Source organism: Falco biarmicus, chromosome 4, assembly GCF_023638135.1.
Source record: "Falco biarmicus isolate bFalBia1 chromosome 4, bFalBia1.pri, whole genome shotgun sequence".
NCBI classification, from domain to species: domain Eukaryota; kingdom Metazoa; phylum Chordata; class Aves; order Falconiformes; family Falconidae; genus Falco; species Falco biarmicus.
Window position 1 is genome coordinate 112,115,309 of NC_079291.1, and position 11,129 is coordinate 112,126,437.

Consider the following 11,129-nt stretch of genomic DNA (forward strand, 5'->3'; position numbering starts at 1 on the left):
CGGCTGGATTGCGCCATCCCCAAACCGGGACCCCACCGCCCCCCAGCTCAGCCGTGCCCCCCCCCCCCCCCCCCCCGCGGGCATACAGGAACGTGACAAGACTTGACTCAGGGTCCAGATAATGTTTATGAGTAAAGACAAGCGATTACACTCTGGCAGGAGCATAATTCCAGGAGCAGAGTCCCTGCGCTAGCCCTGCCGGGTCCCTCCCGGCTCACTCGGTGCCACCCCAGTGGCTCTGCCCCTCTGGACACACGTCCCAGCTCTTGGCAGTGCCCAAACGCGGGGCTGGCCATGCCCGGTGTGCCGCAGCACTCCCAGTTGCTCAGCCCCACACCCGTGCCTGGGGATGGCTGGAGAGGAGGTGGCCCCTGTGCAGCAAACTCAGCATTGCTGGCTCGAGGGGCTGAGTTTGGGGGGCAGGTGCCCCCATGCCAAGGAGAAAAACCCTCCTTGGGCTGGGGAGGGGCACCAGGGCCCTTTGCCAGGGGGTTTGCCAGAGAGTTGCGCTTCAGCTGCCCCTTTAGGGTCTGCTGCCGGAGCCAGCACCACAAGCCCCCCGGTACCCCAACCCTCTCTGGACTGCTCTGTGTCCCCATGGGAGGTGGGCAGGACCCTGCTGTCCCAGCTGGGGCAGGCTGACCCACCACTTGGCCTGCCAGCAGCCCCAGCGACATCCTTCTCATGACCACGGTGGGAAGGGTCCAGGCTCACACAGATGCCAAGGGGACAAACCTGCCAGGGCAGAGCTCCAGGGACTGCCAGGGGCTGCCTGGCACTTGGGGGGGCCAGCTCTCCCACGGCAGGGAGAGGAGCAGTGCATACCGCAGGCCAGCCCTGTCCCCCGTTTGGGTGGTATCACTCACCATCTGCAGGCACAGCAGCATAGGGGTCCCCTGAGTGCTGCCATGTCTCCCCTGGGGACACCCACCCCAGCACAGCCACAGGATGGCAGAGGAAGGATGGAGACAGGCACAGGCAGCAGGACCCAGGGGCTAAGCTCCCCTTCAGCAACTTGGGGTACGGGTAGCCCTGCTCCAGAACCCCCACAACGCGGGATGGAGTCAGGGGCTGCAGAGGAAGGACAGTCTCCCTCAGCTGGGAGCACTGCCTGCAGATGAAAGTCCTGCTCATCCCTTCCCCTTGCTGTTGTGCACTCCATCACTAACACCCAGGTTGGACAGTCCCATGGATGGGCTTCCCCATGCTCTAGGGTCCCACCATGCCCTTTCCTCTGGATGCAGGCCCGGGTTTCCCCGGGGATGGGCTCCCCGGCACAATGGGGGCTCTTCCGGCTGGCACCACACCCTGGGTGATGCCTGTCAGTATGTCTGGGGCGTGAGGATGAAGAGTCGGTCTTCCTCCTTGCGGATCCACTTCATGAGCTTGTTAACAGCACTGATGGCACCAGCCTTGGTCCCCAGGGGACTGTAGCATATGTAAAGCTCAAAGGCGCTGGTTACCTGGATGAAGAAACAGGGTACACGCTGGGAACACACCCGTGTCCCACTTGGGGCTGGCATCGCACCCTCCCCCATGTGCTACCACAAATGGGCACAGGGGCTCCAGTGCAGTGAGGTGGCAGTGGGGTACCCTAAACAGCTGGTTTGCCCAGCAGTGGGACGACCAAACTCCGGGGTTTGCTCCCAGAGCATATTTTCTCCGCGGCACTCGGGAGTTTGCAACAGTGCATGGCGCTGCCCTTCCTGCCGGAGCTCACCAGCCCCCGCTGCTATCCCTGCCCATCCTTCCCTGGCACAGGGGTGCATGGGGGCAGGCTCACCCCCAAAAGGACTGTGCACAGGCTGTGGGCCACCCTGGGGACGATGGAGCTGGTGCTGTGTTGTGCCACCACCTCCCTACTCTGACACGCACGACTGAAGATGGGCTCACCCAAACCCTGCAGATGGCCCTTACCCAAGCCAGGAGGTTCTCACGGGGGCCCGTGAAGTAGATGTTCTTCAGGGGGCGTGAAGAGTTGTGAGCCCGGCTGTGGAGATACTGGTAGAGCCCCAAGAGCCTCTCCTTCTCCTCCTCGTGCACGTAGGGTGCCTCAATCTCAGGGCTGCAGGAACACAGCACCCCATTAGCCCCTGGAGAAGGGGATTTATGGAGAAGGCTTGCCCCATGCCCCATGCTGTGGCCTTGGCCCAATGGTTCCCTGGGGGCCTCACCTGGTGAAGAGCCCAGAGCTCTTGGACTTGTAGATAAAGTGCCGGAGGTCAGGGATGCCCACCTGGGCGACGCTGTAGAAGGGTGTGCGCAGGGCCTCCTGCAGAGCATGGTGCACCCCCCGCCGCCGCAGCCGCTCCTGGAAGCGCCGCTTACAATCAGAGACAGTAAAGAAGTCCTCGCGGTCAGTGGAAACCAGCAGGAGGCACAGGTCCATCTCCTGCTCCAGGTAGGAGATGTGGGCGTGGAAGAAGCCGCTGGAGTTGAACTTGGGGAGGCAAATGGGAGTCCAGGCTTCACCCTCCCGGAAGGAGGAAGAAGAGCTGATGAGGTTGAAGAGCAAATGGAGGTCAATGGGGTGGAGGAACTGATCCTTCTTCCTCACAAGAGACACCAGCTGGTTCCCCGACAAGAGAATGGAGAAGACCAGGCTCTTGGCCTTGGCTTGCTGGAGGCTGGTACTGACAGCATCCCGGACACTGGCAGCCAGGGGCAGGCAGCGCACGGCACCCATGAGGAAGCTGGGGTCATGGGCCATGAGGTCCAGCAGGTTGTCAGTGATGCGCTCAGAGCCAGCCAGGAGCCTGCGCAGGTCGTAGTTCTGCTTCTGCTGGAAGATGTGGTTGAGCTGGGTCCAAGTGAGCAGGCTCAAGATCTGGTAGTAGATGTATAGCAGCTCATGGGCAATCTCCTGCTCTGACTGCCGGGTCCGCGCCACTGCCACCAGCACCAGAGGGCTCCTCCGCACAAAGACCACCTTGTAGCCATCTGCTTGGGAGGGAGTCCCCGGGGAACCAGGGACAGACCTGTAAGCCTGGTTCCCCGGGGCTGCAAGGCGGTGCCCCGCTGCAGTCTCTCCCCCCCAGCAACCAATCTGCCCCGGGGACAGCTAATGTGGCCCACAACCAATCTGCTCCTGGGGACAGCTAATGTGGCCCACAGTGGCAGGGGCACAGCTGGGCAGGCCATGACACACCCCATCCCACTCCCCCCCCCAGGACGGTACCTGCGTGGATAGACCGGATGGCATTTTTCTCAGCCTCCAGGAAGGACACCAGGGCCATCATGACACCCATGGTGCTGGAGAGGGCCTCCTCAGAGCCGTAGCGGGAGTACACAGGCTTGCCTGCCTCGCTCAGCACAAAGACATGCTTCCGATGCATGCGCCAGGCATCCATGGTCACATCCTCCTCCTCCTTGCCCGACAGCACCGAGTCGCGGCGGGTGGTCTGCGGGGATGGCTCCAGCTTTCCCTCCTTGCTCTGCCTTATCTCCTCTTCCACGTCAAGGGCCATGCCTGTGAGCTGCGTGCTCAGCTCACTGAAGTCCTTGCTGATCTGCTCCATGCTGGTCGGCTCAGCTGGCTCCCCCTGCCTCTCCTCTGGGCTCCGCACTACGGCTGCCCCGTCCTCGGGACTCGTCAAGTCCTCATAGGAGCGGGTGTGTACAAACATGGCTCCCTCCTGTCCTGCCCCTGGGAACAACGGGCTGTGCAGTGTCCATCCTGTCCCACAGCCTGTCCCACATGGTGAGGCAGCGGGTGGACTGCAAAAGGGACAGGGATTTGCACGGGGGGACCCGCTTTCTTCTCCTCACCCCACGGCACCCAGAGGTGTGGGTCCTGCTGGTGGGGAGTTGCCAGTGGGCCCGTCTCTCCCTGCCCATGGGGCTGCAGAGGGCACACCCCACAGAACAAGGAGCTGCTTTCCCCCCCCAGCCTCCCCCTGCTTTGCCTACCCCCACAGCAAGCTCTGCTCTGTACCTGGCTCCGTCCCCTGCGCCAGCCCCGGCGTGGGGCTTTCAGACCGTTCCACATGCTGCCCATCTCCTGGTGCCAGGGACCCGTTGGGCACTTCCCAGCCTTTCTTCCTGTGGACATCTGCAGCCATTCCTCGGGGCAACACCTGCATGCAATCCACAGTGTCACCCCTCTGTTCCCTCACCCACAAAGCAGGTCCTAAAACTCTACGCTCCCAAGTGGGGCCATGCTAGCATACTTGGCCCAATCCTGCTGGCTCAGCAGGCAGCACTGAGCTCTGGTGAGACGTCAGGAAGCCGCTCTAATCCAGCAGGATATCCTCCCTCCTGTGGCCCCCGCTCCTTCCAGCCCTCCAAGCCTGGTACCTTTCATCCAGGCTTGGCCCCAATTTCCCCCAAGCGCTGGGAAAGCTGCTCAGCCTCTCAGCAGCAAGGGGGAAGGGAGACGGCCCTGGATGGGGCTGGGCCCGCACACCTACGATCCCAGAGGCCTCGTGTTTACAAAGGGCGGATTTTATGGCTCTCGTTGGCCTGGATTAGGTGACTGAGACCAGGCTAGTGACACTCCTCCTGAGGCCACGGCTGCTCAGATGGCGTAAGCCCCTTCGAGCAGAGTGCCCTCTCCAGCCCTGCCTGGTGGGTCAGCCCTCCCGGGCAGGGCCCAGCCGTGCCTCCAGCCCCCCCCCCCGCTTTCCTCCCTGCCTCGGGCGGGGGGGGGGGGCAGCCCAACAGGGCACCCACACAGGAGCGAAAACAACAAGAGGAAGGCAGGCTGGCCTGGGACACCATGCCCCCGAGACCAGCCAGGGGAGGCTCATGGAGCCCCAGCTCCCCACCGTGCTTCGCCACCCTGCCTGCACCCAGGCCCAAGCCCGGCAGGTGACCCAGGGCCGGGCCCCGACCCCCGAGGCCCGTGACAACCCAACCACCCCGGACGGCGCCGGGCTGCGAGGCAGGGCCCCGTCGGCGCCCGGTCCTTCCCCCGCCGGCTACACCGCTCCCCACTGCCGCCCTGCCCCGGAGCCCCCCGCGAGGAGGCGCTCCCCAGGACCCTCTGCGGCCCGGTGCGGGGCCCGACCCGGTGCGGCCCCCCCGCCCGGCGAGTCTCCACTCCCGCAGCATCGACATGCCCCGGGAAAGCGCCCGGCCCGAGACCCCGCCCCCGGCCCGAAGGATGCCGCACCGGGACCGACCTTCGCGGCTCCTTCCGTCGCCGCCGGAGGCCCGTGCGAGCAGCGCGGCGGGCGCAGGGGCGGCGGTGTCCGCCCGGCAGCCCCCGACACGGCCTAGGCGGGGCGGGGGGGGTCGACGCCGGCGCCGGGCGGCCGCCTCCCGCCCTGCCCCTGCCCCGGCCCGCCGCGGCACCCTCGGCATCGCAGCAGCCGGCGCGGCGGGAACCGCCCCCACGGCCTGGCCGGGCCGGGCTGGCGGCCCCAAGGTCGGGCGCGCCCCCGCGGCCCCCACGGGAGCTGTAGGCAGCGCCGCCGCCCCGCCCCGCTCCGCTCTGCCGCCGCCACGGCTCCCGGCAGGCCGCACGCCGCGCGGGGCACGCCGGGAAGCGCAGTCCGCCCGCCGGGCCCAGTCGCGGGGCATGGCGGGAGCGGTAGTGCGGCGGCCGGCGCGGGAGGACTGCGCTTCCCGGCGTGCCGCGCGCGGGGCTCTGGGAGCGGAAGTTCCGGTTCTCGCCGTCGTTGCGCTGGGCCTGGTGCGGCGGGAGCGGCGGCGGCGGAGGTGAGGGGAGGCTCCGTCCCGCCCCGCCGGCCCGGCCGCGGCCCCGCTGGAGGAGCGGCGGCCGTGGGGGGCTGCCCGGCGCGAGGGGGCTGCCCGCCGCGGCGGGAGCGGGCGGGGCTCGTGGGCTTTGCCTGGGGAGGGGCGCGCGGAGCGGGGTCCGCCGGGGGTGGCGGAGCGGAGGCGGCTCCCGGTGTGCGGGGGGCGGGGCGGAGTCCCTCGTACAGCCGAGTGGGACGGGGAGGGGGGAAGGGGGTGTTTCTGGGGTGTCCTCAGGGATAAGGGGGCGTGTGTGTGTCTCCCTTAGTGTCGTGAGAGGGGAACGGGGCGGGGGTCGCTAGAGGGTCTCCCGGGATGGGATGGGGTCTCCCCGTGGGGCTGCCCGGGGTGGAGAGGGGTGTGTGTGCCCTTCCCGAAGCCGCCTGGGAGAGAGAAGCAGGGGGGTTCTCCAGGGGAGCCAGCGGGGGTGGAGGGGATGTGTGTTTCTTTCGGGGTCACACGGGACGGGGGGTTAGTCCGAAGGCTGGGGGCTGTGGGGCTCCCGGCCGGCTGCGGGCACAGGCTCCCTGTCGCGGCCCCAGGCCCCAGAGGGACTTGGGCCGTGGGTTTGGGCAGCTCGGTCCGGTCCCGATCCGGGAGTGCCACAGGGTGTCCCGCACGGCTGTGCCGAGGGTTGGGGCCTGCGGTCAGTAGCATTGTCCGTGGTTGTGTTGTTTCTGGGTATCTCTGAGTTGTTCTGACCCCCTGATCAAAATTAGGGCTTCTCTCACATCATGTCATACAGGTTTCCCTGAAAACTGTCTCAGAACAATTGTGTTTTTAAGAGGGGTGGACAAAAAATGGGCTGGATTCATGCTGGGGTGGAGAGAAGGGTGATCGGGGCTGGTGCTGGAGTGTGTTAGCTGGTAGTGATCCCTGGCAATGGGCTAAACAGGATTTTGGACTGTAAATAAAGGTTTAGGTGGAGGCAGGATGTGGCCCAGCTCATGCTGGAGGCTGGTGAGGGCTGGGTAATGGTCGTGAACTACTGGGAGTAATAACAGTGATCTCTTGTGTTTTGGTTTTTAAAACAATTGGCACCACAAGCATATGGTGTTGTTGCTGGTGTGTGATACGGATTTTGGAAATGCTGCTGAGGTGGAATCCACTTTCCTATCTCAGCAAGGGTGTTGTGGTGGTGTGAAAGTTTCTCTCCACACTCCCCATTTGGGAATGTGCTCGTGAAATCCTTTGGGACGGGCACAGTCAGGATAGTAATGGGGGAGCGTGTGGCTTTAGAAATCGCCTGACTGTTTCTAATATGTATTTTTAAAAGCATCGTGCAGCTGACAAGCACACACATCCCCTTTTATAAGTGAAAACCTCCACCCTGACACCTGGAAGAGCCAAAATGGTTCTCCCTTTGCTTTCAAATTTCAGTGACATGGTTTTGATATTTCTTCTGGACTTCTTCTTCAACTTTAACATTGGAAATAACTGGCTTTCTTGGCTACTTGTGGTTTCTGTAGCTTGGGGAAGCGTTTTCTTTTGTACCTCCTAGTACTTGAATTTCACAGAGGCTTTTTCCTTTCTTCAGCTTTACAAAAACTTAACTGGGTGCAGAAAGTTTTTCTGCAGCAAATTACTTCCTCTGTTCTTTGAGCATAGTCTTGTGTGTAGTTATGTGTTTGATTTCCTCATGCTCTATAAATACCAAGTTTGGCAGCCTTGGCAACATCTATTTGGAGACGAGCTGTTAATATCAGAGTATTTTTTCTGAAAATAGCATCTCTTTGAAACTTCACGTTGTTTAATCTGTCACTAATTTCTCCTCTCTCCCCCAAGATGTGGAAAACAAGGTGCAAAGTTAGGTGTAAGTTGGTGAGGAGATGCTCAAGGGCTGTGCTGGCATTCCTCACTGTGCCCCTTGCCAGAAATCTTTAATTAGTTCTTAAGAAGGCCAGCTTCTTAGTCTGGCTCAGTTGCACGATTCTGATGTACAATGCCATTATTTTACCATAGCATGCTGTAAATTGAAAGAAGAGAACCAAAAGCATTTGCTGTCAGGCTCAGCACATGCAGTTTGGAACATGGAATCGGGAATGCCCCCTGAGCTGGGTGTGCTGGGGAGGACAGGGGCACTGTCCTGAGGAAGTCCTTGGGTGTAATTGCCAGGGAGCATCTGGAGCTCCATCAGTCTTTCCTGGGAGGGCTGCGGGACCACTGGTCATTGGAGGAACCAAGACCATGGAAAAGCTTCCCCTCCTCTGAGAGGTACCTTCTGTATCTTCACTGGAGCCAGGGCTTTGCCACCAGGAAATAGAGCTTGTTGGGACAGGAGGACGGAAATATAATGCGTGCTTTCAGAATGCATATCTGCGCTCCTGAATATTCAGTATAATTGTAAGAGCTAATTATTGTCTTAAAAAACCCTAAATCCAGGCTCTGTGAGTAACTGGACCACATTGTGCATTCTGCGGCTGTGTTACTGTGTCACTCTGAAATGCCCTTTGTTGCCGTCTCCTTCACACGCATGGTTGTGACTGAACTATGGCAAAACTAACTGACGCACAATTCCTAGCACTTGCGGGTGACTTTTTGCTGTGCTTTGCTGTTGGCCTGGCCCCAGCCCCAGGCTCTGTTGGTGCAACTTTGGCAAACAGCCTTACTCAGACCTGTCTCCCAGCATCTGTCTGCAAGCAGGGAGGTGGGAGCCGAGCGAGCTGGCAATTCCTGCCCGCGGCAGAAGGGTGAATCCTGATGGCGTCTCATCACAGCATGCATCTTTTGGAGCAGCTGTAGCAGAGCGTACCTTCAGGAGGTTTTGGCATTGGTGGAAGCCAGCCTAAGAAGTTTCTGTCCCTGTCCTGCAGTTTGCTGTCACTTTGTTTTGTGGAGCTGTGTAGTAAACCATATTGCTGAAATGACCTGGGTTAAATATAACTCTTTTTGGAGGGTCATCTGTGGTGTAGGCCCAGAAAAGCACAAGCTGGCACTACTAACATGTTGCACGTTGCCAAAGGCATTGTGGAGGGAGCAAACCGTATCAGGCTGGACAGGGGACTTTTGGACAGTTGCTGCCTGTGTTATTGAACCATGACCTCATACTCGTGAATGTTGCTGCATGGCTCCGCTGATCCATGCCAGGCCTGATATCAATCCAATGGTATTTTTTGATCTGTCTGATAATTTGAATATTATGTCCAAACAGTTCCCAGCTGGCAAGGGGTTTTTATTTTTTTAAAAAGCAGCGGTAGGCTTGTTGACTTAATGAGAACTGGAGTGCGGGAGGAAATCCAAAAGGGAAGAATGAAAAACACCAGGTCTGCAGATGTCTGCAGGCTGCAAAAGATCATAGATAAAAGGACTAGCTGATGACAGCCAACTGTAATGGTGACTGCCATAACCATCTCTGTTCACCTGTCTTCTCTGTGGAAGGTGCAGTATCAGCTCTCTTAGATTCTCCTTCAAGAAAGAAAATATGATAGAGCTTATGGAGGAAATCCTTGGGACCAGGCACATGCTTGTTGCATTGAGAGCCATGTAAAGTGTGAGCAGACAACTGCTCTTGGGCTCAAGTGGCCAACTGAACCTGTTTCTTTAGAAATGGCGTTATAGCGGATGGATTAGTGGTGGTTGTACAGGTGGCCTTCATCAGCCTCCGCGCCCTTGCATACTGCAACCTGCCGGGCCCTGCTGTCCCCAGCTCCCATGTGAGTGTTCGCTGGCTGCTGATGGGCCCTGGCAGGAGCAGGTACTCCCTCCTGATGAGACAGCTCCCTTTAGCTCCTTGGCGCAGGCAGCTGCCAGCAGCGTCATCTGGAATCCTGTGAGGTCTGTCATGACCTGCTCTGTTGACCTGCTACCCGTATGGCAGCACTGACCTTTGGAAGTGGGAAGAAACAGGATCTTGTGTGCTTTTCTTCAACATTAGCTGCTCTAGGCAGGCCTGGTGATGGCTGTCTGTACCGTCTTCTGTGCCACTGACCACTGCAGTTAGTTTAATCCTGCTTTTGAGCTGCTTTGTAGCAGCATGTGAGCCCCAGGTCTCCTAACCTTGGTCTGGTGCATGGCAGCCCTCCTGAACTGCTGCAACTGCATTAGCCACAGCAGGTTTGAGGCCATCAGGTTGCTAGCTACCTCATTTTGTTCTGTGCTCTGCTGCAACCTTTTTCTGAGGGGGAAAGACTCCCATTTTGTGTACTGTCTTTGTCAATCTCCAGGAAGTCCTCACCTTCTCTGCTGGTGGGAGGAAGTGGATGAAATTTTAGATCTCTGTTGAGGGAAGTGTTATTTGCAGCGCTCAGCTTGATGAGGGCAGTATTGGAGAACAGTGCCTGTAATGATTTATTGGCAAAGCCTGCTCTGTTATCTGTGTTCTTTTGAAGGTAGCCATAGTAGACCAGTAGTAGTGATCGTTTCCTGAATAGCAAAGAGCTTTTGGCAAAAATAGTTTGGATTAAACATTAATTACAAACCGTTGTTCGGCAACGGTCCTTGTTTATAGATTGTGGCATTCTCACATTTCTGGCTGCACTCTGGATAGTGTCAGACAGCACAATATGTTGGAAAGCTTTATGTTAATCAAAGCAGATATCAAATTGTGCCCACCCATATTGACAGTTTGATTTTGGAAGTCGTTTGATGCTTGCAAATTTGAACATGGTGAAATGCAGCAATTAATGTCTGGATGTGGTCTTCTGTATTTGTGGATCCTGATCAGACATTACATGTGCCTCTTCTGACCAGCAGTGTTTCTCTTAGGTGATACGTATTCTTTGCCTTGTGGCTTATTGTCACATTATTTATTCAACAGGTTGTGCAGTCTTGGTGTTCTTAGAGTGAAATAACTGTTTCTGGAAACATACCAGACAAGATCAAAATGTGGGGAGACCATCGACAAGGCAACAGAATGGGGTCTTTTCGGTAAGCATTTGAATGTACAGTTTGTTTCACAACATTCTGAAATACAATAAGCCATAGGATCTTTCTGTTTGTCAATATTTCTGTGCATTCTCCTGTAAGCATGCTATATTGGTAAAAGTTCCGAGATCTGTGTGGAACGAGGTGTGATTGCCAAAGAATAGGCAAGTTAAGTGACAGTGTAACTTCCTGCATTTCTGTGAATTTTTTAATTTTTTTTTTTTTTAAGCAGCTGCTTTTAGTATTTCTATTTCTTCTGCACACCACCTTTTCTAGCAATACTTAGTTCAGCTGTTGTAAGCTAAGGTGATATGCCACGTGGATTTTGGTGCTGTGTGCTGTTAAGTCCTAGAAGAGAAGTGCCTAATGTGATGTTGATTCTTTTCAACCATGGTGCTTCCCTTAACTTCAGAAATACCGGCACATTCATTGCACACAGAACTTAATGAAAATTTTTGAGAGTTCAGCTCTCTCCATAAGGTTAAGTGGATTACATATCCCCGTGTTCTTGGTGATACTCCTTCATAAGATGTTTTTGAATGTCACTGGAACTGTTCTAAAGATCTGTA

General features: G+C 57.7%; 2 protein-coding genes across 4 annotated transcripts in view; one reads left to right on the plus strand and one right to left on the minus strand.

Moving 5' to 3' along the window:
• Nucleotides 1-107: 107 nt before the first annotated feature.
• On the minus strand, nucleotides 108-5,440 carry MON1A (MON1 homolog A, secretory trafficking associated). 2 transcript variants are annotated; one of them, XM_056337757.1, is made up of 6 exons: nucleotides 5,124-5,440; nucleotides 3,935-4,076; nucleotides 3,179-3,646; nucleotides 2,175-2,940; nucleotides 1,918-2,065; nucleotides 108-1,463 (listed from the first exon to the last, which is right to left on the minus strand). In XM_056337757.1, exons 2-6 carry the CDS (start codon nucleotides 4,059-4,061, stop codon nucleotides 1,323-1,325), a joined length of 1,650 nt encoding a protein of 549 aa, XP_056193732.1. In that variant the 5' UTR covers nucleotides 4,062-4,076; nucleotides 5,124-5,440; the 3' UTR covers nucleotides 108-1,322. The 2 variants fall into 2 exon arrangements, with proteins under 2 accessions (XP_056193732.1, XP_056193733.1); XM_056337758.1 differs by lacking the exon at nucleotides 5,124-5,440 and having other exon boundaries at nucleotides 3,179-3,717.
• A 116-nt stretch (nucleotides 5,441-5,556) lies between these two features.
• The window catches only part of RBM6 (RNA binding motif protein 6), a 58,831-nt gene continuing 53,258 nt past the window's right edge, over nucleotides 5,557-11,129 (plus strand). For both annotated transcript variants that reach the window (XM_056334940.1, XM_056334941.1), the window contains exons 1-2: nucleotides 5,557-5,661; nucleotides 10,454-10,563. In XM_056334940.1, coding sequence (XP_056190915.1) covers nucleotides 10,520-10,563 — 44 coding nt within the window. In that variant the 5' untranslated portion in view covers nucleotides 5,557-5,661; nucleotides 10,454-10,519. The remainder of the gene's footprint in view (nucleotides 5,662-10,453; nucleotides 10,564-11,129) is intronic.

Bases quoted from the DNA above. Each gene is read 5' to 3' on its own strand.
- MON1A (XM_056337757.1), bottom strand. From the start codon at position 4,061: ATGGCTGCAGATGTCCACAGGAAGAAAGGCTGGGAAGTGCCCAACGGG. The intron at 2,941-3,178 runs GTACCGTCCTGG...CCTCCCAAGCAG, and splicing joins CATCCGGTCTATCCACGCAG to ATGGCTACAAGGTGGTCTTT. The intron at 2,066-2,174 runs GTGAGGCCCCCA...GTGTTCCTGCAG, and splicing joins AGCTCTGGGCTCTTCACCAG to CCCTGAGATTGAGGCACCCT.